The sequence below is a fragment of the Oryctolagus cuniculus genome, chromosome 18 (assembly GCF_964237555.1).
Source record: "Oryctolagus cuniculus chromosome 18, mOryCun1.1, whole genome shotgun sequence".
Classification (NCBI taxonomy): Eukaryota; Metazoa; Chordata; class Mammalia; order Lagomorpha; family Leporidae; genus Oryctolagus; species Oryctolagus cuniculus.
Window position 1 is genome coordinate 10,407,616 of NC_091449.1, and position 22,495 is coordinate 10,430,110.

Consider the following 22,495-nt stretch of genomic DNA (forward strand, 5'->3'; position numbering starts at 1 on the left):
CCACGTGTTTGGTGGCCTGCACCCTCGGGGCCGTGGTTGCAGTTGCATGGTGTTACTTGTTGGGGCTCCGTCACGTGACTTGCATCAGGCTTCTGCAGTTGTTTGTGTTGAGTGGAATGGCTGGCGTAGGGATACACAGTGCAGGCTGCCGCCGCAGCGCTTCCCTGCCCCGGGCATCTGCTGGGCGGTGTCATCCCTCCTCCCCGGCAGCCAGCCATCTTGCTACTGTCTCCAGTTTGCCTGCTCCAGAATAGCATAGCTGGAGTCTCCCCATCCAAAGCCTCTACACACTGGCTTCTTTCTCTAGCCTTCAGCATGTTTGGCTCCTATCTTTGTGGCGTCATAGCTCATCTCTTTTCTTTGCAAACAGTCCTCCGTTTGCTGCATGTGCCACAGTGTTTTTATCCATTAATTTGCTGCTTGCTTCCATTTTGATATGTGTCACGCATCCAGCAGCTCTTGGCTCCAGCACACTTTGGGAAGCATCATGTGAGACTATGTAGTTGAGTCTGGCCCCAAGCAGGTTATTGAATTCTAAGACCCTAGGAAAAAATTTTTAATAAAGATTTTATTTATTTACTTGAGAGGTATAGTTACAGACAAAGAGAGGGAGAGACAGAGAGAGAAATCTTCCATCTGTTGGTTCACTCCCCCAATGGCTGCAACAGCTGGAGTTGGGCTGATCCAAAGCCAGGAGCTTCTTCCGGGTCTCCCATGTGGGTGCAGGGGCCCAAGCGCTTGGGCCATCTTCTACCGCTTAACCTACTATACCACAGCGCTGGACCCCCGGGGGAAATTTTGACCAAGGAGCAGGCCTCCCGCCTATCAGACCCATTCCCTAAATGTATTTGCTCTTCATCCCTGGAAAATGCTCCCTTCTCTTACCCTCGGTTCATCAGGGATTGTGGGGTGTGTCGTCCTTTCTGAAGAGGAGAAACACTCCAGTCCTTGGGGGAGAAGCTCCCTAAAGTGGCTGGAGGCCGGGGATAGTAGAGAGCCAGACAGATGGAGTATCTTGGTGGTCCCAAGCCAGGTCTATGGGGCTGGCTCACCCTTCTCTCCTGGATCCTTTTGGGCCCCAGTCTCACCAGCAGTACCCTCCCTCGCACGCCACCCCTCTGCCGAAGAAGTCCTACTCCAAGATGGACAGCAAGGGCTACGGCCTGTACGAGGACTACGAGAACGAGCAGTATGGGGAGTACGAGGGGGACGAGGAGGAGGACACGGGCAAGGAGGACTACGACGACTTCACCAAAGAGCTCAACCAGTACCGGCGCGCCAAGGAGGGCGGCAGCCGGGGCCGAGGTGAGCCTCCTGCCCTGCCCCCGGGGCATCAGAGTGGCCACTGCACAGACCACAGCATCGGCCTCCCAGAGCCTCCTGTTCAGGAGGAGGGACAGGCAGGCTTTGAAGGTTGCAAGAGCATGCAGAGAGGGACTGGGAGCAGCACACGGTGATGCAGGGGCTGGGGTCAGGCATGTGAGAGACAGCGGGAGCAGGGTCCCAGGCTGGGCTGGGCGAGGCAGGGAGGAGGCCAGCATGGCCAAGGGCTGATTTTTTAAAATTCATTTCCTGGTTAGCTGTGGGGAAGAGATGGGACAGTTGCTCTCTTATCTGGAGTAGAGTAACACCCACTGTCTGCTCAGCTCCCGTCACCTGACAAGGTGTGTGACTTTAGCCCCTGGAACTGCCACACCTCTGAACCTTGACCTGTGGCTTGTGAAACTTGGTGGTGCTGGTGCTGGGGGGTGTGCGGTGAGCCCAGCATCCCAGCGGGAGGGGCTTCCAGAACCCTCCAGCCCAGAGGTGTTTAGTTTGCAGCAGTCCTTGGACAGCCCCGGGGGCCAGGCCCTCTGCTTTGGGGAGAGCCCAGACCAGTGCTGTCCAGTGAAAATAATGCAGGCTACACTGCTGGTTTACATTTTCAAGTTCCCACATAAAGAAATGATAAGAGGCTTGAGTGTTTGGTGCAGTGATCAAGACCCTGCCTCGGATGCCTGTATCCATATTGGAGTGCGTGGGTTCTAGTCCTGACTGCTGCTGCTGTTGCTTTTTTTTGTTTTTTTTTTTAAGATTTATGTGTTTGAAAGGCAGAAATAAAGAGAAGAAGGGAGAGAGGGAAAGGGGGTGGAGGGGGAGAGGGAGGGAGGGGAGAGAGATCTTCCATCTGCTGGTTCACTCCCCAAATGGCTGCAACGATCAAGGCTGGGACAGGCCAAAGCCAGAAGCCTGGAGTTTTTTCAGGGTCGCCCACATGGGTGCAGGGGTCCAAGGACTTAGACCATCTCCTGCTGCTTTCCCAGGTGCATTAGCAGAGAGCTGGATCAGAAGTGGAGCAGCCAGGTCTTGAACCAGTGCCCATAGGGGATGCCGGCACTGCAGGCAGAAGCTTAACCTTCTATGCCACAGCACCGGCCCCTGACTGCTTCTGATTTCAGCTTCCTACTAAAGTGCACCCTGGGAGGCAGGAGCGCAATGGCTCAAGTATTTGGATCCTGCCGCCCACTTGGGACACCTAGTTTGGGTTCTGGGCTCCTGGCTTTAGCTTGGCCCAACCCCGGATATTGTTGGAATTTGGAAAGTGAATTAGTGGATGGAAAATTTCTCTCTCTCCCTGCTTTTCAAGTTTAAAAAAAGTGAAAAGAAACATTAATTTTTAACAAGTTATTTTATTAACCCACCTCAGAATTTTATTTCAACATAATCAAGACAAATGAGGTATTTCCTGTGTTCTGTCTCCCCTGGTCTTTTTTTTTTTTTTTTTTTTTGGACAGACAGAGTTAGACAGTGAGAGAGAGAGACAGAGTGAAAGGTCTTCCTTCCATTGGTTCACCACCCAAATAGCTACTATGGGCGGTGCACTGCGCTGATCCGAAGCCAGGAGCCAGGTGCTTCTCCTGGTCTCCCATGGGGTGCAGGGCCCAAGCACTTGGGCCATCCTCCACTGCACTCCTGGGCCACAGCAGAGAGCTGGGCAGGAAGAGGAGCAACCGGGACAGAACTGGCGTCCCGACCGGGACTAGAACCCGGAGTACTAGGTGGAGGCTTAGCCTAGTGAGCCGTGGCGCCGGCCTCCCCTGGTCTTTGAAGTCCACCGTCTGCTCTGCACTCGCAGCAGCTCTTGGTTTGGCCCAGCCACGTTCAGGTGTGCAGACAGATGGAGTATCTTGGTGGTCCCAAGCCAGGTCTATGGGGCCTGTGTCTGGTGGCTGCTGTGGTGGACGGTGTGGCCCTAAGTGAGCGAGTTCTGAACTGTGAGGCAGAGTGGTGAATGCCATAGCCACTGTGTGCCCAGAACACAGGATGAGAACCTCTTGGAGGGGACTGTCTGCCGGGGCGGTTGGAAAGGCTTCGTGGAGGAGGAGGAGGAGGAGGAAGTGATGGACTTCAGGGTGAAAGTGGGCTGCCCCTTCTCTTGTTACTGGGATCGGATCCTTGCGGCTCACCGTGAGTTATCGTGCAGGCAGCCGAGGCCGTGGCAGGGGCTACAGGGGCCGAGGAAGCCGTGGCGGATCGCGAGGCCGAGGCATGTGCAGGGGCAGCCGAGGCCGGGGCAGGGGCTCTGTGGGAGACCATCCAGAGGATGAAGAGGACTTCTACGATGATGAGATGGAAGTAAGGTTTCTGCCGTCCTGCTGCGGGGAGGGGTGGCCGGTGGCTCTGCTGTGCGTGCCGTGGAAGGGGCCTCTGAGCCTAAGCGGGAGCACAGGTGGCCGTTGTGATGGGAAGGAAGTTCTGTGTTTGAGAGGGCAGGCTGTGGAAACGGCCCTGTCCCTAGGGGGGAAAGACTTCCTGCCTTGACAGTCAGGCACCTAGCTCGACACCGCCCCACGCAAGCACACAAGATGCCCGTCTGCTTTGTGGCCACACTGTTGTCAGTGTGTGCAGACGCTGTGCACGCGCACTGTCCAAGATTTGCCCCACGGAGTGGACTTGAGCCACCCCCTGTTGAGGTGGTCCCAAGTCTGCTGGTCGTCTGGTCTTTAGAGGGGCAGAATGTGTAGGTAGGGACTGTGTGTTCCTCTGTTAAAACTTCTTGCCCTCTCTCCTGTGGATGTTCTAGTACGGAGAGAGCGAGGAGCCGCTGGGAGACGATGATTATGATGAGTACTCCAAGGAGCTGAACCAGTACCGCAGGTCCAAGGACAGCCGAGGCCGAGGTGGGCAGGGCCCTGGGGGGAGGTGCTCGTGGGGGTTGCGGTCTGGGGAAAGGGCAGCAGGCTGATACCCATCTGTCTCCCCGCAGGGTTAAGTCGAGGCCGTGGACGGGGTTCCCGCGGTCGAGGGAAGGGCATGGGCCGGGGCCGTGGACGAGGTGGCAGCCGAGGAGGGATGAACAAGGGCGGAATGAATGACGAGGACGACTTCTACGACGAGGACATGGGCGTGAGTCCACGCTTCCCTCTGAGCCCGCAGCTCTGCCCCTGCTCCCGTCAGTCTCCCTCAGGGACTGCTCAGTCGTCATCTCTCCTGGGGGTGTCCTGCTAGCGAGACCCTCTGTGTTTGAAGCCACAGCTTTAGCAGCACCTCCTGACGAGTCCCGCAGGCTCCAGGGGTTCTAGGTGACCCGTCTGGTTAACCCTGCCTCTTCCTTGGGGGAGGATTGCTCCTGCACACCTGTGTGGGACTCAGAGCCTCAGCTGCCAGCACTGCCCACCCCAGGGCCTCACCCTGCACGCAGCCTCTGGGTTGCGCCCCTGTGAGTGCTCCTCCCCTTCCCCTGCGGGCATTCACTCAGAGCCCGTCTCCACCTCCCTCCTCACGCGCCCCCCCCCCCCCCCCACACCGCTGTGTTCCTAACAGGATGGTGGTGGCGGAAGCTACCGGAGGAGTGACCATGACAAGCCCCACCAGCAGTCCGATAAGAAAGGCAAAGTCATCTGCAAGTACTTCGTGGAAGGGCGGTGCACATGGGTGAGGAACCACTTAACATAGCTGGGTGCGGGGGACACGTGGCCTCCCGGGTTGTTGGGGAGGGAGGGCCTCGTTCTTGGGGGAACTCATGGGTGCTGAGTTTGTTGGGTTCCTGTGTGGGGTTGCCTCAAAGTCTACTTCCCTTCTCAGTGGGGAGGACTTAGAGCAAGAGAGCAAGGTGATGCGGGTGCATGTTTTTGGTTTTAGCAGGATCGTTTTTGTCTAAGATTTTCAACCAAACCATATGGCCTCAAATGTGCTGATGGAGGTTGATGGAGAAGGACATATTAAAGCCTCCAGACAGAAAAGGGACAGTCACACTGTCGTACTAGCCAGGGGTTTCAGAGCAGTCAGAGCCGACGGATGGACCAGTAATGACTGACGTGCTGAGTGTTTTTGTTTGTTTGTTTTTGAGATTTATTTATTTAAAGGCAGAGAGGGAGTTAGAGATGGAGAGAAAGATCTTCCATCTTCTGGTTCACTCTTCAAATGCCTGCAACAGCCAGGGCTGGGCCAGCTGAAGCCGGTAGCCAGGCACTCTATCCAGGTCTCCCACATGATTGCAGAGGCCCCAAGCATTCGAACCATCACTGCTGCCTTCCTAGGTGCATTAGTGGGAAGCTGGACTAGAGGTAGTGTAGCCAGTACTTAAACTCACATTGTCATATGGGATGCAGGCATTGCAAGCAGCAGCCTAACTCGCTGTGCCACAACACTGGCCCCAAGCCCAGAGTGCTGAAGGAAGCACGTAGAATTCAGTGTACATTCACTGTTAAATGTAAGAGCAACAGGCAAGTATCAGCTATAACTCACCGACCCTGTAGAAAGTTGAAGGGGAACAGAGGACAGCGTCTGCTTTCTGTTTGCAGTGACTGAATGGGCCCTGTGAGGGCCGAGGAGGCGGTGGCCAGGGATTCCTCCCAGGGCTGCTGTTTGCCTTGTTCGCAGACAAGGAAAAGTGAACATCATCAGCTTCAACACACATGTGCTTATGTTCAGACAAGAGTCTAGGGGTGATGGCAGAAGAGGGTTGGTGCCAGGCTTGCTAGTCCCTGGAGCACCCTCATCCTGTAGCCTGTCCTCGTCCTGCTCCCTGTCATAGATTGATTAGGGATTCTGGCTTCTGTCCTCCTCGCTGCACAGTGGCCCCCACCCAAGGGCCAGGGGAAGAAAATGGGTGAGAGGATTTTTTAATTCCTGGAGTGTGCCCTCTGGAGTCTGGACCACGTCCGATTGGCTGGATTGGCAGTGGCGGCTGGGAGATGGAGAGTTTTTAGCTAAACACATTATTCCCAAACAAAACAGGGCTATGTTAGCAAGAAATGAGAGTCTGGATTACAAGCAGGTGAGCAGTAAAAACAAGCCAACAGTAGCTAAGAGAGGGGAGGGAGAGAAGAAAAGCAGAAGCAGGGTGGAGGGAGGGAGGGGCACGTGCGGTGTCCAGGAGCTGGCACCTGCTCCGTGGTGGTGTCTGGACCTGCCCTTCCCGGGCCCGGCGTGCTTTCTCCAGGGGCAGTCGCTTCTGCCATGGGCCCCTCTGCCGGCAGTGACCGAGGCTGCTTCCCTTTGCACGCAGCAGTAGGCAAGGGTTCTCCGCACCACCGCCTAACCTTGCAAGGGCTTCTCTTCCAGGGCGACCACTGCAATTTTAGCCATGACATCGAACTACCAAAGAAGCGAGAGCTGTGCAAGTTCTACATCACGGGATTTTGCGCCAGAGCCGAGAACTGCCCCTACATGCACGATATCCTTTGGCAGCCATGGCTCAGCTCCGAGCGCGGCCGCGCTTGGTTCATCAACAGTAGGAGCGGCTGAGCTTCCTCGGGCCTGTTCTCCGTGCGCCTCAGTCCCCATGACCCCTCACTCCTGCCCTGTCATGACTAAACTGAGGCACGTGCCCTGCGTCCCCGCTTCATGTGCACACAGCTGGCCTGTCTCAGGTTTTTGTAGCTGGCTTTGTAAACTTGGCTTTTGACTTCCCCATTCCCAGTCCCCAAGGCTTGCGGGCAGGAGCACGATGTGCTCTGTGCAGGAGTCTCTGGACCTGGCTCCTAACTTGTTTGCTGCCCAACCTCCGGGCACCCCTTCCCTCGTCTCCAAGGCCAGGGCAGTTGGATTTTCCTGCGGGCGGGTTCTGTGAAATGCAACATTTGCCTTAATTTGCCGTGAACGGGACTTCCCGTGCAAGTTGTACCACACAACTGGGAACTGCATCAACGGCGACGACTGCATGTTCTCCCATGACCCTCTGACTGAGGAGACCCGAGAGCTGCTCGACAAGGTACCGCCAGGGGGACGGGCCGGCGGCGCGCCTTCCATTGCCTTGGCATTCGGGCTGCCCCCCCGGCCCCTGAGGACCAGGCCTCGCAGCTGGCTTGATCTGGAGCTGGGCCATTCTCAGGAGGAAGCAGGACTGCGATCCTCTCTGCAGAGAGTTGGGCTGGTCACATGGGTGTCTGTCGGCCGGCCAGAGCAGCTGTTGCCATTTTTGGTGTGTGTGTGATGGGGAATAGCTACCTAACGGGAAGGCCTGCGTGTCTCCACACGTACAGACGGCCAGTATGTCCACAGGAGAGGGGAGGGTTCTGTGTTGGGGGTGGAAAATGTTTCTTTCCAGCTCTTCAGGACCCCTCGTTAGGGAGGAGGTCTCAGGAGGGGCAACTCCCTTGGGTGAGGCATCACTGGACCCTCACCCTGTGTGTGTGGTTCTTGCTGAGGAGGGAGTCTGGCACCCTCATGCCTGTCCTGACTCCTGATCCCTCTGGACAGTGGGTCCTTTCCAGAGAAGCCTTCCTGCTGTCCGGTTGGCGATTCTTTAAGAATGAAGTGACACATCAGAATATCCCAGCTTCAGGAGTCCATCCTGAGAAATGGTGGCTGGGGCTCCTCATGAAGGTTTAGGGGTCCAGGGAGCCCTATGCAGACATCTGTGGAAAAAGTACTCAATTTGGCCAGTCCCTTGAGGGGTTGACTACCCTGGGGTTATGTAGTCAGTCAGTAGCCGGAGTCTGAGTGACTTCCTGTGGAAGTAGGCACAGTGGCGAAACCAGTAGCAGCCCTTTTCACAGTTGAAGGATCAGATGAGGGCTGGTGCTGTGGCGCAGAGAGTTAGGCCTCTGCCTGCAGTGCTGGCAGCCCACATGAGCACCAGTTGGAGTCCCGGCTGCTCCACTTCCGATGCAGCTCCCTGCTGATGCGCCTGGGGAAGCAGCAGAGGATGGCCCAAGTGCTCGGGCCCCTGCACCCATGTGAGAGACCCAGAACTCTTGGCTCCTGCCTTCAGCCCGGCCCTGCCCTGGCTGTTACAGCCATTTGGAGAGTGAACCAGTGGATGGAAAATCTCTCCTTCCTATTTCTGCCTTTTAAATAAATAAGGGGCTGGCACTGTGGCATAGTGGGTAAAGCCGCCGTCTGAGGTGCTGACATCCTGTATGGGTGCTCATTCAAGTCCCAGCTGTTCCACCTCCAATCCAGCTCCCTGTTAATGGCCTGGGAAAGCAGAAGATGGCCCGAGTGCTAGGGCCCTTGCACCCACATGTGGGACCTGGAAGAATCTCCTGGCTCCTGGCTTTGAATCCACCCAGCTCCATCCATTATAGCCATTTGAAGAGTCAACAGGTGGATGGAAGATTTCTCTTTCTCTCTCTCTCTCTGTGACTCTGCCTTTCAAATAAATAACCCCCCCCCCCGAAAAAAACCACAAACCTGGCTGAGCGCGCCCCCTGCTGGAGGCTCAGAGTTTGTGCTCTTCATTAGTGCTGTCCATAGACTCGCACCAAGCCCCTTGTTTCCTGATGGCCACTTTTTTTTTAAAAATGAACATAAGGTTTTTTAAAAAGGAACATAAGGGTGATTCACAAACACACCTTTTTACTTGAAAGGCAACGTGACAGAGATCTGTCTGGTGGTTCACTCCCCAGATGCCCCCCACAGCTGGGACTGGGCCAAGCTGAAGCCAGGGGCCAGAAACCCCATCTGGGTCTCCCATGTGGGTGGCAGGAACTCAAATACTTGAGTCACCACCTGCTGCCTTCCATGGTGTGCGTTAGCAGAAAGAGGTCTTCCATCCCCTGGTCCACTCCCCAGACACCCGAAACAGCCTGGGCTGAGCCAGGTGAAAGCTGAGGGCCTAGAACTCCATTCTGTTGCCAGGTGTCTGGTGGGCCACCACCGTCATCTGCTGTTTTCCCGGGAACATTAGCAAGAAGCAGGCTAGGAAGCTGAGCCGCCAGGACTTGGCCTGGCGCTCTGATAGCGGACGCCCTCTACACCACATGGTGGCTCCCTCGAGGTTAATTTCCTAACGGTAGATATTATTTGGTCAGAAATATTTCAACAAGAAGCAAATAATGAAAAAACTAAGCTGTTTCATATTCCTTTTGTGTGCGTGTGCGTGTGCGGGGAGGTGGTCAGTCATTGGCGTCTGGTGCTCATTTCTGCTTCCAGCCTTTCTTGATTTGCACTGGCCACACCTGGCCACTGTTTAGGACTGCACAGCTTTGTGGACACTCCAGTTAGAAACCAAAGTGACATGGTTTAGTTTCTGGCTTTAGACATTTTAGGTTTATTTTTTTTATTTTTTTCTTTTTTTAAAGATTTATTTAAGGGGAGGGAGAAGCTATTGTAATCCATAAGCTGTACTTTGGAAATTATATTCATTCAATAAAAGTTTAAAAAAGATTTATTTATTTATTTGAAAGTCAGAGTTACACAGAGAAAGAAGAAAGAAGGAGAGGCAGAGAGATAGAGATCTTCCATCCACTGGTTCACTCCCCAAATGGCTGCAACTACTGGAGCTGCGCCGATCTAAAGCCAGGAGCCAGGAGCTAAGAGCCTCTTCTGGGTCTCCCATGTGGGTGCAGGGGCTCCATTACTTGAGCCATCACTGCTGCCTCCCAGGGTCTGCATCAGTAGGAAGCTGGAATCAGGAGCAGCGCCAGGTCTTGAATCCAGTTACTGGTTAGGGAATGCGATGTCTTAACCACCCTGTTAACAGCTGTTAGACCAAACGCCTGCTCCTCCAGAAACATGGTAAAGGCATCAGTGTCATCCCCTATGGAAAGTCAGATCTCAGTGTAGTTGAGAATGCAGGTTACCCAGGAAAACCATACCAGAATCAGGACCAGAACGTGAGGCGCAGAGTAACCTCTTGGAAGGGACGCAAGACTTCATCGTCCAGAGACTGCAGCTTGGCCAGCCAAGCTGGGGCCTGCAGCTCCTGTCAGCCCTCGAGTCCCAGCGTCGGCCACTGAGGCCTGGGCCCCAGCTGAAGAGCCTGCTTTTTCTTTCCCCAGCCTTTCGCTTTGGTTTTATTTTCCTACTTCTTGGTGACGTTTCCATCTGTCTAAAATGGCAGTTTCCAGCTGTCCTCTCCAGGTGTGGGCGCTCACCTGCGGGTGAGGTTGGTGAGGACGTGGATGTGCGAGTAGGTGGCAGGCACACCAAGAAGCCCCGTCTGCCTCATCTGTTAGTGACCTTCCCCTCTGCTTGGGGTGGTGCCTGCGTGCATGCATGTTTGTTTTTCCCTGATGCACACACCTCCTGTGGCCTTGCACCAGCAGCCCTTCAGTCCCACGTCTGTTTTCCTGCAGCCAGGCTGACAGAGGCACAGCTGGTTCCAGTACAATTCTCCCTGCTCTGTGTTTAGTTCTGTGAGGTTGAGCCCCAGTCCTGGTACAGGAAACTCCCTCCCTCCCCTGCAGATCGTGGAGTGCCCCCTTATGTAAGTGCCCCCGGCAGCCCCAGCACCACCGATCTGTTTTCTCTCCCTGTGGTTTTGCCTTTTCAGGAATGTTGTGTAGATGGAGCTGTACAGCGAACAGTGTGTGTGTGTAGGGAGAGTTTTCACCTCTTCTGTTTGCTGCTGAGTAGACTGCTCTGTGTGGATGATCTGAATTGGTTTATCCAGTTACCAGTTGAAGGCCATTGGGTTGTTTCCAGTTTGAGGCAAAAACTTAGGATTTCTGAGCAGCTGCCTTGACCTTCTACGCTTGGCTTGGTAAACTTTGCCCACTGCCTCTGTACCTCTGCCCATGGCCATGGTGCCGGATGGCACTGGGCATTGGTCCTGGGGAGGGAGGTGTAGGACCAGCAGAGCAGCAGGGGAGCACAGGGGGAGGGTGGGGACTTTTCTCCCTTGAGTTTTCTGTGTCTGCGTATTGTGGGCTCAGCAGCAGCTCAGGATCAGAGGAACTGGGTAGGTCCTGACGCGAGTCCTCTGCAGGCTTGGTGGCATCTGCCATGGCCTTGTATGGTGGCCAAGTCCTGAGGCTTGAAACTAGGGAGGCGTGCGGGTCTGTGTGTGCTGGGCGGCAGCCCGACGTGGGCACTGCTGCGGGGCTTAGTGCAGGTGCACACAGGCTTCCTGGAGGGGAGGAAGGATGCTGTGAGCAGGGCCCCTGGTTCTCTCAGTTAATCACAGTTCGCTGGGCTCAGCCTGTCTGGATTCACACTGGCTTCCTCCTGTGTCAGAGCTGACAGTCTGAGGGGTGGGGTGGCCTCGAGGGGCTGATGTTGGGCTAAGAGCAACAGCTCTCCAGCTAAGGCTGGAGAGGGAGCCAGGCATTGTGGTTGAGAGTGGGGGCCGCAGGATGGGGGAGCATAGCCCACATGGAGGCCTGACGTGGGGCTGCTTGGCGCTGGCGCCCCCCGCGGAGGTGAGAGCCAGGCGCCTGTGTGAGCTGTTTCCTGGCTGGGCCCGCAGAGGCCGTCGAGCTGTGTCTCGTGAAGATTTTTGTTGCAGAGAGGAGTCTCGGTCGTCGGCCGAGTGCTGTAAAGGCCTCGGGGCCCTCGTGCTTGCAGCTTTTTCCTCGGGAAATCCAGCTGTCAACGCTGGAGACGTCTGCTCCCACCTGCTGCTGCTGTGCCCTCACGGGGAGGTGACCCTGTCGTTCTCTCGGTCCTGCAGATGCTGGCTGACGACGCAGAGGCGGGCGCTGAGGATGAGAAGGAGGTTGAAGAGCTGAAGAAGCAGGGCATCAACCCCCTGCCCAAGCCGCCCCCTGGCGTGGGACTCCTGCCCACTCCCCCTCGGCCCCCTGGACCCCCGGCTCCCACCTCTCCCAACGGCAGGCCCATGCAGGGGGGCCCCCCACCGCCACCGCCACCCCCTCCCCCACCCCCTGGGCCCCCTCCGATGCCCATGCCGGTGCACGAGCCGCTGTCCCCGCAGCAGCTGCAGCAGCAGCAGGACATGTACAACAAGAAGATCCCCTCCTTGTTTGAGATCGTGGTGCGGCCCACGGGACAGCTGGCCGAGAAGCTGGGTGTGAGGTGAGTGCTGGGGCTGCAGGGAGCCTGGCGGGGCCGGTCCGGCCTGCCTCTGCAGCTGTTGGAGGCCTGGTGCAGGCCTGTGACCTTGGGTCCGGAAACCGTGCCCTCTCCTTGGAGGATGTGGCCCCGCCCTTCCTGTGCAGCTGCTCTCACAGGCACCGTTTCCTCCTCCTCTAGGTTCCCTGGACCTGGTGGACCCCCAGGGCCGATGGGCCCAGGGCCCAACATGGGACCTCCAGGGCCAATGGGGGGCCCCATGCACCCTGACATGCATCCGGATATGCACCCCGACATGCACCCTGACATGCACCCTGACATGCCGATGGGCCCTGGCATGAACCCCGGCCCACCCATGGGCCCCGGCGGCCCCCCGATGATGCCCTATGGTCCTGGAGACTCCCCGCATTCTGGAATGATGCCCCCCATTCCACCAGCCCAGAACTTCTATGAGAACTTCTACCAGCAGCAAGAGGGCATGGAGATGGAGCCAGGACTCATTGGGGACGCAGGTATGCAGGGCTCCGGGTTGGCTACCCAGGGCCACTTGGCTCAGGAGGGTGGGATTTTTGTCTGTGGGGCAGGTGTCTGAAAGCAGGCACCTGAGTCCCATCGTGTGCCCTCGGGTGGCTGAGTGTTCCAGTTACGCGGGAGGGCATTCTGTTGATCAGCAGTATCACTTGGGGATTTTTCACACATTTTGCTCAGTGTGCCTAGAACCGGGAGTGGGATCCTATTGGGAACAAGTCAGGTGCCCTGGCCGAAGCCACCTCCTTACAGACAGTTCTTGGCTGGTGCCAGTGTCCACCCTGTGACCCACGTTCTGTCCCATGCCTGGCCATTCTCCTTCCTTTTGTATTGTTGACTTGAATGTCAGATGCAGCACTGGAGAAAGCGTGTACGTTCTGGGGAGAGGGGATTTGAGGCCTGGCCAGCGGTCAGAGCAAGCGAGGAGCGACAGCCTCCACGGCAGCTGCCTCTCAGTGCGAGGGCAGCAGACAGGAGATTTGGAAGTAAATGAATGAGCTCATTTCAGCAGTGGCTATTGTTAGAAGATGGGGTGAGGGGTGCCTTGGCAGGGGTGGTGAGCAAAGGCCTCTGGGAAGCAGCGTGTGGCTGAGAGGGAGGAAAGAGGCAGCGCAGGGCTCAGGGTTCATGTTGAGCACAGCCAGCTTGTCTGGGAGAAGCAGAGGTAGCTGCGTGGCCTGGAAAGGGGAGACGAAGGAGAGAAGTCCAGCATGCATCAGACTGCTGGGCAGCCGTGCAGGGTGGCCACACTGCTGTGAGGAATTGGGACTATGCTGGGGTGGCCAGTGATGGGGCCAGAGTGGAGTGAGGGGGCTCTGGAAAGCTGGGCTGCTCTGGAGTTGTCTTGGGCAGAAGTGAGCAGGCGACGGCCATGAGGCGGCCTTGAATGGCCTGGGTAGGCTTGCAGGGAGGCAGGAGTGGCTCAAGGGTGCTGATGGGGGCAGAGCTCCCTGGTGCAGCCACACCTGCGGGGGTGCCCGGGTGCTTCCTCCCTGGCCACTTGGAGCGTGGGCTCCTCAGAGCCCTTCCAGGGAGATGCAAAGCGGTAACCTAACGCTGCGCCACAGTGCTGCCCGCCCACCCCCCCCCCCCCCCCCCCCGCCAAGAAGTTTTGAGAGGGTGATTGAGGGCCTCAGGGAGACCCCGGCAGAAGATGTAGATGCGAGGCTTTGGCGTCCAGAAGGGTTTGGAGCCGTGGCGCAGGCGTTGGAGGAAGGAGCAAGGGCTTCAGAGGGTAGGGAAGGCAGACCACAGGGAGTAAGGTGCTGGGGTTCCTGGGCCCTCCCCTTAATAAACGTACCTCAGACGCGCGTGACAGAGTGCTGTGGGGGACGGACGCCAGAGCTGGTCAAGCTGTTAGCAGCAAGTGTCTCTAACTTCCTGTTTTAAAAAAAATCAGAAATGACTCCCACACCATAAAAAGTGCCACTCTGAAGCTTGCAGGTAGTGGATTTTACTAGATTCATGCTTGTGCAGCTGTAGGCTCGGCTCCGTGACTGTTGCACAAGGGGTTCTTGACTGGTTTGGTCAGTGACCTCAGTTCCCATCAAGTTCCTGTAGCCAAGTACAGGCACTAGCAGAGGCGAACTTTGACTTGGTTGCTTCATATACTCTTCTCTTCTCTTCTCTTCTCTTCTCTTCTCTTCTCTTCTCTTCTCTTCTCTTCTCTTCTCTTCTCTTCTCTTCTCTTCTCTCTTCTCTCTTCTCTCTTCTCTCTTCTCTCTTCTCTCTTCTCTCTTCTCTCTTCTCTTCTCTTCTCTTCTTTTTCTCTCTTTCTCTCTTCCTTTCTTTCTTTCTTTCTCTTTCTTATTTGACAAATACAGTTAGACAGTGAAAGAGACAGAGGGAAAGGTCTTCCTTCTGTTGGTTCACCCCCCAAATGGCTGCCACGGCACCGGCCCTCATGTAGTTTTCGAAGTGAAACACAGATCTGCTGATTTCTCAGCCTCCTGATCTAACGTAACGGACAGGGTAGTTTCAGGAGCTTGGAGGCCTGTGCTGTGCGCTGCAGGTGTCCCCGCCAGTGCAGAGCGCTCCCCGAGGCAGCCTGATGCCAGACTCACAGTCTTAGAGCTCCTTGGGTTTTATTTTTTGGTTTGTTTGTTTGTTTTTGTTTCTCTTTTTAAGATGTATTTTACTTATTGGAAAGGCAGAGTTACAGAGAGTGGGAGGGAGAGATAGATCTTCCATCCACTGGTTCACTCTCCAAATGGCCACAACAACTGGGGCTGGGCCAGGCCAGAGCCAGGAGCTTCATACAGGTCTCTGATGCGGCTGCGGAGACCCGAGAAGTTGGGCCGTCCTCTCCTGGCTTCTCAGGCACATTAGCAGGGAACAGGATCGGGAGTGGAGCACTGGGACTTGGCTGGAACCCATATGGGATGGCAGCGTTACAGGCGGTGGCTTAGCCCGTTATGCCACGGTGCTGCTCCTCCCCCTTTTTATTTATGTATCTATGTATGTATGTATTTAAGATGTATTTATTTACTTAAAAGTCAGAGTTACACAGAGAGGAGAGGCAGAGAGTGAGAGAGGGGTCTTCCATCTGCTGGTTCATTCCCCAGATGGCCACAATGGCCAGAGCTGTGCCGATCTGAAGCTAGTAGCCAGGAGCTTTTTCCAGGTCTCCTACACGGGTGCAGAGGCCCAAGCACTTGGGCCATTGTCTACTGCTTTCCCAGGCCACAGCAGAGAGCTGGATCAGAAGTGGAGCAGCTGGGACTTGAACTGGCACCCATATGGATGCAGGCACTGCAGGTGGCGGCTTTACCTGCTACGCCACAGTGCTGGCCCCAACTCCTCCCCTTTTTAAAAAATTTATTTATTTTCTTTGAAAGAGAGAGAGAAAATCTTCCTTCTACTGGTTTACCCCCAGATGACCACAGTGGTCAGCACTGTGCCAGCCCAGAGCCAGGAGCTTCATCCGGGTCTCCCATGTGGGTGGCAGGGGCCGAACACCTGGGCCTTCTTCAGCTGCTTTTCCCAGGAAGGGTCGTGAAGGGGTGCGGACATCCCAGGCAGCAGCTTTACCCGCTACGCCGCAGCGCTGGCCCCTAGTGGCTCCTTTAAGGAGTGCAGGCAGCCCCTTCGCCTTCAGCTAGCTCCCTTAGCTGCTGCGGGGGAGAGCCCCGCCCAGTGCCACAGGAGTTACTGGAGTTCAGAGACTGAGGGAGGAGAGGAAGAATCAGGCAGGCGCCTCCGGGTGAGGTCAGGCCACAGTGACAATAGGTTCTTTCAGTGTCTTTTTCTCCTGGTTTTGGTTTACCGTGATTGAGCTCTTAGCACGGCTCCCTGTGAGATGCGTCGTGTTTCCTTACTGATTATTACAAAGAAACCATGACACTGCGGCAGGCAGTGAAACAGATGAGGAGCGTGTGATGGGGAAGCGAAAGCTCTGTCTCCTGAGTCTCCTTCCCAGAGGAGCCGCCTCTGTCTGCCCAAAGCCCCTCCTGGCATCTGGCACACACATGCCCAGCGTCCTGTCTGCGCCTCGTGAGCACTGTGCCTGTCACATGCCACCTCCTTGGGGACCTCATGCCCCCGCTCCCAGGGTCGGGCTCTGCACAGGCACTGACCCGGGGTGGGGGTGGGGGGCAGGGCAGGACTGGCTGCATGTTCTCAGCTGGCATCTGCAGGGGTTGTCTTTTCCGGCTAGGGGCGGGGGGGTGGAGGTGGAGCTGGCGCCTCATGGCCTCCCCGACGTGAACCCTCGGTTCTTCCCTGCCGCAGAGGACTACGGGCACTACGAAGAGCTGCCGGGGGAGCCTGGGGAGCATCTCTTCCCCGAGCACCCTGTGGAGCCCGACAGCTTCTCTGAGGGAGGGCCCCCAGGCCGGCCGAAGCCGGGCGCCGGTGTCCCCGACTTCCTGCCCTCGGCCCAGAGGGCCCTGTACCTGAGGATCCAGCAGAAGCAGCAGGAGGAGGAGGAGAGAGCGAGGAGGCTGGCTGAGAGCAGCAAGCAGGACCGGGAGAATGAGGAAGGCAGGTGTCCTCCCAGGGGCAGGCGAGGGGGGACTCCCAGGCTGGCTTGCTGTCCAGGGCCAGGAAGCCAGGCTGGGCTGCTGCATGTCCCTGAGGATCCTGAAAGTCAGGGCTGCCCTGTGTCCGGACTCTGGGGAGACCCTGATCCCATGGGGGAGGGTGGTGGGCTAGTCCCTGGAGCAGACAGGAGCCAGCACCTTCCCGGGGGCCTTTAGGGGAGACCCTCACGGCCCCTTTCCCTAAGACCAGGCTCTCAGGAGCCAAGAGATAAAACACAGTCGCTGCAGGCAGCCTGTGATGACCAGGGGTCGGCGCGCAGCCCACCTGGAGGCTCCCGCACTGGGTGAGCGGAGGCCGCAGCCCCGGAGCCACTGGGCGCAGCAGAAGAGGGACACAGCAGGCGGCCCCTCCCTGGTGCCAGGAAGGTTCTCCCTGGGCCAGTGTCTGACCTGCCACGTGGCCCCACCTCTTTACAGCTGGTGACTGCTGTTGCACAGCACCTGGTCTTCCCTGGGACACTGTAACCTTTTGAGGGGCCCGAGGGAAGCATCTGTGAGCCCCTTGCCCGGGGAGAGCCGTCAGCGCTGGCTGCTGCTGAGACCTGCAGAGGGGCCTGGAGCCCTGACAGTGTGGAGGGGCAGGGGAGTCCCCGCTCAGCCCTGCCCCTGCCTCCTGGGCCTGTGATGGGAGGAAAGCTCCCCTGTATGCCAGCCGTGACCCTCCTGGCCCTGTGCCCACTCGCCCCAGTGCCCTGGGTCTCCTTGGCTGCCACTGGGGGCGGGGGGAGTCTTGAGAGGGGCAAGGCCGAAGTTCTGAGAAGCGAGAGCAGAGGAGCCACCTGCCCAGGGGGCTGCCGTGCGACCTGTGTGGGCGGGTATGGACGTGGTGGCCACTCAACCCCTCTCGCACCTCTGCTCTTCCTCAGGTGACACCGGAAACTGGTACTCGAGTGACGAGGACGAAGGGGGGAGCAGCATGACCTCCATCCTCAAGACCCTCAGGCAGCAGACGTCCAGCCGCCCTCAGCCTGCGGTCGGGGAGCCGAGCGGCAGCGGGCTGGGGGGCCCACGCCTCCAGAAGGGGCACCCCACAGGGGGCCGGCTGGCCGACCCCCGCCTCAGCCGGGACCCCAGGCTCAGCCGTCACGCCGAGGCTGCTGCAGGCTCCGGCCCGGGGGACACGGGGCCCTGCGACCCTCGACTTGCTCGCTCTCTGCCGGCCTCCAAGCCTGAGGGCAGCCTGCATTCCAGCCCCGCAGGCCCAAGCAGTTCCAAGGGGTCTGGGCCACCCCCCACAGAGGAAGAGGAAGGGGAGCGGGCACTGCGGGAGAAGGCTGTGACCATTCCCCTGGACCCCCTGCCGGGACACCCGCTGCGGGACCCTCGGTCACAGCTGCAGCAGTTCAGCCACATCAAGAAAGACGTGACCCTGAGCCGGCCCAGCTTCGCCCGCACTGTGCTGTGGAACCCCGAGGACCTGATCCCTCTGCCTATCCCCAAGCAGGATGCGGTGCCCCCTGTGCCCGCTGCCCTGCAGTCCATGCCTGCCCTGGACCCCAGGCTGCACCGGTCCACCCCCACGGGCCCCCCCAATGCTCGGCAGCGCCCGGGTACCTCCACGGACCCCAGCACACCTGGCTCCAGTCTGCCCGACTTTGAACTCCTCTCTCGAATCCTCAAGACTGTCAACGCCACCGGCCCCTCCGCAGCCCCTGGCCCAAGCGACAAACCCAGCGACCCCCGGGTGCGGAAGGCCCCCACCGACCCTCGGCTGCAGAAACCAACAGACTCTGCGGCCTCTTCCCGGGCAGCCAAGCCTGGCCCCACCACCGACGCATCCTCCCCGGCCGCCAGCCCCAGCGGGGAGTCCTCTCCACCAGCCACAGCTCCCTATGACCCCCGTGTGCTGGCGGCCGGCGGTCTGGGTCAGGGCAGCAGCAGTGGGCAGAGCAGCGTGCTGAGCGGCATCAGCCTCTATGACCCGAGGACTCCCAACTCCGGTGGCAAAGCTGCGGAGCCAGCTGCCGACGCAGGCACCCAGTCCAAGGGCCCTGAGGGCAACGGCAAAAGTTCAGCCTCCAAGGCCAAGGAGCCTCCGTTCGTCCGCAAATCTGCCCTGGAGCAGCCAGAGACAGGGAAGGCCGGCGCCGACGGGGGCGCAGCCACAGCCACAGACAGATACAACAGTTACAACCGGCCCCGGCCCAAGGCGGCCGTGGCCCCCACAGCCACCACAGTCACCCCACCACCCGAGGGCACCGCGCCCCAGCCTGGGGTGCACAACCTGCCCGTGCCCACCCTCTTTGGGACCGTGAAACCAGCGGCCAAGACAGGCTCAGGAAGCCCGTTTGCAGGCAACAGCCCAGCCCGCGAGGGAGAGCAGGACGCAGGGTCCCTGAAAGACGTGTTCAAAGGCTTTGATCCCACTGCCTCCCCCTTTTGCCAGTAGTGTTGAGCCGGAGCCAGCATTCTCTCCACTCCACCCAATCCCAGAGTGATGGTCAAGGGCAGACCCTGCAGTTGGGAACCTGGGGGTGGAGGGTGGGTCTGGGTGACCTTTTTTTTTGACTTTTCTTTTCCTCCCTTCCTTTTATTTTTTTTTTTAAGTAGTACTTCCTTTGAGACTTATAAATTGTATATAACCATCCTCCGTTCTGGTCAGTGCTGCAGGGTTCCTAGCCTCCCACCAAGAAAACCCACTTGTGTACGCGAACCATCCTGGGTCCCCAGGCCTGAGCCACCATCAGTGCTGTGCCAGGCCAGGCCTCCCTGGAGGTGGGGGCCTCGTCTGGTGGGTTTTCTGGGCAAAGCTTGAGACCCCCGCCACCCACGCAAGGGGACAGTGTCGTCCGAGAAGGCACTGAGGTCGCGCACCACTCCATGCTGTGGAGCAGTAGGAGCTGGAAGCAAGACAGGCAGGACTGCGAGGAAGCAGGGTCAGAGAGCCCTCAGCACCCTGGACGCAGTGCTCCCTGGCCCGTGCCTGGGGCCCTCTGCACCCTGTCCAGACCCACGCTCTGGAGCCCGCAGCAGGAGAACGCACGTGAGGGGCCCTCAGAGCGCATGCTTTCTGTCAGTATTACCCGTCCTGACCTGTCCCATCCGTTTACTGCCCGCAGAGGGGTCTCCTGGACCTTGGCGGCCACAGCACCCTATGTGCCTCCTGGGACAACTCAAGGATCCATTGTGTGGCCACTCGGTCAGGGTCCTGAGGGTGGAGCCCAGGGTGGCTCTTGGGCAAAGTGTTCCTGGCTCTGCTTCCTGGGCACCTTGGGAGGGCACAAGGTGTCGGTGTGCACGGGCTCAGGAGTGTGCCATGATGTTTCTCTGTGTGCACTCTTCCCAAAAAGGGGTCTGAGGAAAGGGCTGGAAGCTGCAGCCAGTGGGGGAGCGGGTGTACATTGGGCCCTCCCTTTCCAGGAGAGGGACCAGAACCCCTCTCGGGACACAGGAACCCAAGGCAGCAGTCTGTGGCGGGCTGTCCCTCCCCTCGTGCTGCCACCCTGCCGAGTGAGGTCCGTCCACGTAGCCGCAGAGGAAGCCATCCCCGTGGACGAGGCCTGGGAGACAGCTGAAGGGAGCTGGCGAGGCGCGAGTCCTTCATAAGTGCTAGGTGTCTCCTGACCCACTGGCTCTTCCCTGCTAGTGACGAGGAGACGCGGGCACCTCCCTAGGGAGGGGGGGTGAGCGAGGCTCCTGCACTGTACCCACCACCCGGCAGAGAGCAGAACCTGCGTGGTTCTGGAGCCAGAAGCTGGGGTGGAAAAGCCAGTGGGCTGTGATCGGGGCGGCTTGATCTGTCTGTTGTTTTGTTTTGTTTCATTTACAATCATCAGTGAGATTGGTCTTCAGCCACCGGTGCCGGCCGGGGCTGGGCTGCGGCTGTGGGTTTATGAGATAAGTGAGGATACACAGTGTGGCAGTGTTGGGTTTTTCCCCCTTCCTTTGAGATTTTTTTTTTTTTTTTTTGTAAAAGAAAAATACTTTTTTAAAACCAAAATCTTTGGATGAAATAAGTAGAAGCTGGAACCCTCCTCGTGGAACGTTCAGCCTAACAACCTCACGGGACATGAATTACCCCCGAATTCTCCTTTGCCATCAGGCCGAGCTTTTAAAGAAAAATTGTTCTCTAACCAGGATTGTAACAAAAGTGTAAATAGTATTTCAGAGTTGAAGTTGCTGGTGCAAATATGTATATAACGTACTGTATTTTTACAATGGTCGTCGCATGACTGTCCCCCCTTTTTGTACTCCGTCTGTCTTCCATGTCACCTGCCTTTACTCCTGTGGTCTCCTAATCCGATAATTGTATTACTGCCATTAAAGGATGCAGTTATTTTAAAAAGCCGTGGGTCTCATCTCCCTGTGCTGTCCCCACCATCGCTGTGATTGGGGTGGGTGGGAGGAGTGGAACTCACCCCGGGTCCCCGAGTGCGCGAGCAGGACGGGGGCCCACTCGCCAGGCGGTGAGGAGTCTGCTCTCCACCCACAGGGGGCCATGTCTCTCGGGCCAGTCTTGGCCTCTGTTACGGCGGCCTGTGTGGTTTTCCATGGCTGCGGTACGCGTTCCCACAGAGGCGACACGGATTTGTTATCCTGTGGGTCTGGAAGTCAGAACTGGGTCAGTCTTAGTGAAAATCCAGTTGTTGCCAGGCATGCGGTTCCTTCTAGAGCAGCCTGGCAGCCTGCCCCTGGTGCAGTCAGAAACTCCCGGCATACTCCTTCGCACTGGCTGTCTTGGTGCCTGGCATCACCGTCATCTCATTGGAGCACTTGGTGTGGGCACTGAAGAGGCGTTGGCTCCTGGCAGCATGGCCTGCTGGCTGGGCTGGGGCCACGAGGGCTGGGCAGACAGGGCCTGGGAGTTGAGGCAGATGTGCCGGGGAGAGCCTTGCAGGCCTCGGAGGTCTGAGCAGAGCTTGTGTTAACAGTAGGGTAGTAGACCCAGAGAATAGAAGACAGGCCAGGGCGCCTGGTGGGACAGTGCGGGGGTGCAGGGGTGCTGCGGGCAGATGGATTTGACGTCCATCATGCAGAGGGCAGGGCTGAGATGTTTCCTTGCTGAGATGGGCATAGCGAGGACAGGGGCGTGGTCTGGTGAGGGCTGGGCCCCGGGCTGGGAGGTCTTTTTGTAGAGTTCATCGATCAAGCCACAGGAACAGAAGATGGCTCTCGGGATGTGCCGGGAACCCCAAGAAAGATCAGAAGCTGAGGGAGGACTGGCATTGGACATCGGCTGCTGAGGGAGGCCCTCCCCCTGCCAAGGAGGACGGGCACAAGTGCTCCCGGGTGGCACCTGATGGTCTACCGCCAGATAACTCCTGCATGGCCTTCATTGTGCATCCGACCAGCTGTCCGTCTGTCCACCCGTCCCTCACAGTCGCCGATGCAGTTCCGAGTAAGTTTTGGGCAGAAGGCCCCCTCCTTGGCCTGTGCATCATTTAACTGGAGGTCAGTATTTGCTCCTAGTTCCTTTCTTTGCAGGTGAGACTTCCGTACTGTGAAACATAACAGGTCTTGCATGTTCTGAGAGACCCAAACCCCTATCAAGAGAAACAGAACGTCTGCAGGCCCCTTCCTGGTCAAGACAGCTCTCCCCCTCCAGGGGCAAGCACGTTGGTTTTTCCCTCTTGTCGCTTTTGCACGGGGATCGGGACGGGGATCGGCAGTTGCGTGCTTCTGTTGCTGGGCCAGCGGATCGACCCGGGCTGTGTGCCCGCCCTGCCGCTGATGTGTGGGGCGATTGTGAATGAAACTGCTAGAAAGACCTGCAGCTGGGTCTCTGTGTGGCCGCAGATTTTTCC

The 22,495-nt window shown here is 57.8% G+C and overlaps 1 protein-coding gene across 1 annotated transcript in view; it reads left to right on the forward strand.

Moving 5' to 3' along the window:
• Positions 1-21,036, forward strand: part of ZC3H4 (zinc finger CCCH-type containing 4) — a 42,567-nt gene extending 21,531 nt beyond the window's left edge. The window contains exons 5-15 of the mRNA XM_070062052.1: positions 1,083-1,305; positions 3,464-3,615; positions 4,064-4,160; positions 4,247-4,386; positions 4,804-4,914; positions 6,547-6,658; positions 7,086-7,195; positions 11,822-12,186; positions 12,364-12,695; positions 16,441-16,692; positions 17,618-21,036. Coding sequence (XP_069918153.1) covers positions 1,083-1,305; positions 3,464-3,615; positions 4,064-4,160; positions 4,247-4,386; positions 4,804-4,914; positions 6,547-6,658; positions 7,086-7,195; positions 11,822-12,186; positions 12,364-12,695; positions 16,441-16,692; positions 17,618-19,140 — 3,417 coding nt within the window. The 3' untranslated portion in view covers positions 19,141-21,036. The remainder of the gene's footprint in view (positions 1-1,082; positions 1,306-3,463; positions 3,616-4,063; positions 4,161-4,246; positions 4,387-4,803; positions 4,915-6,546; positions 6,659-7,085; positions 7,196-11,821; positions 12,187-12,363; positions 12,696-16,440; positions 16,693-17,617) is intronic.
• The last annotated feature ends 1,459 nt before the right edge of the window (positions 21,037-22,495 follow it).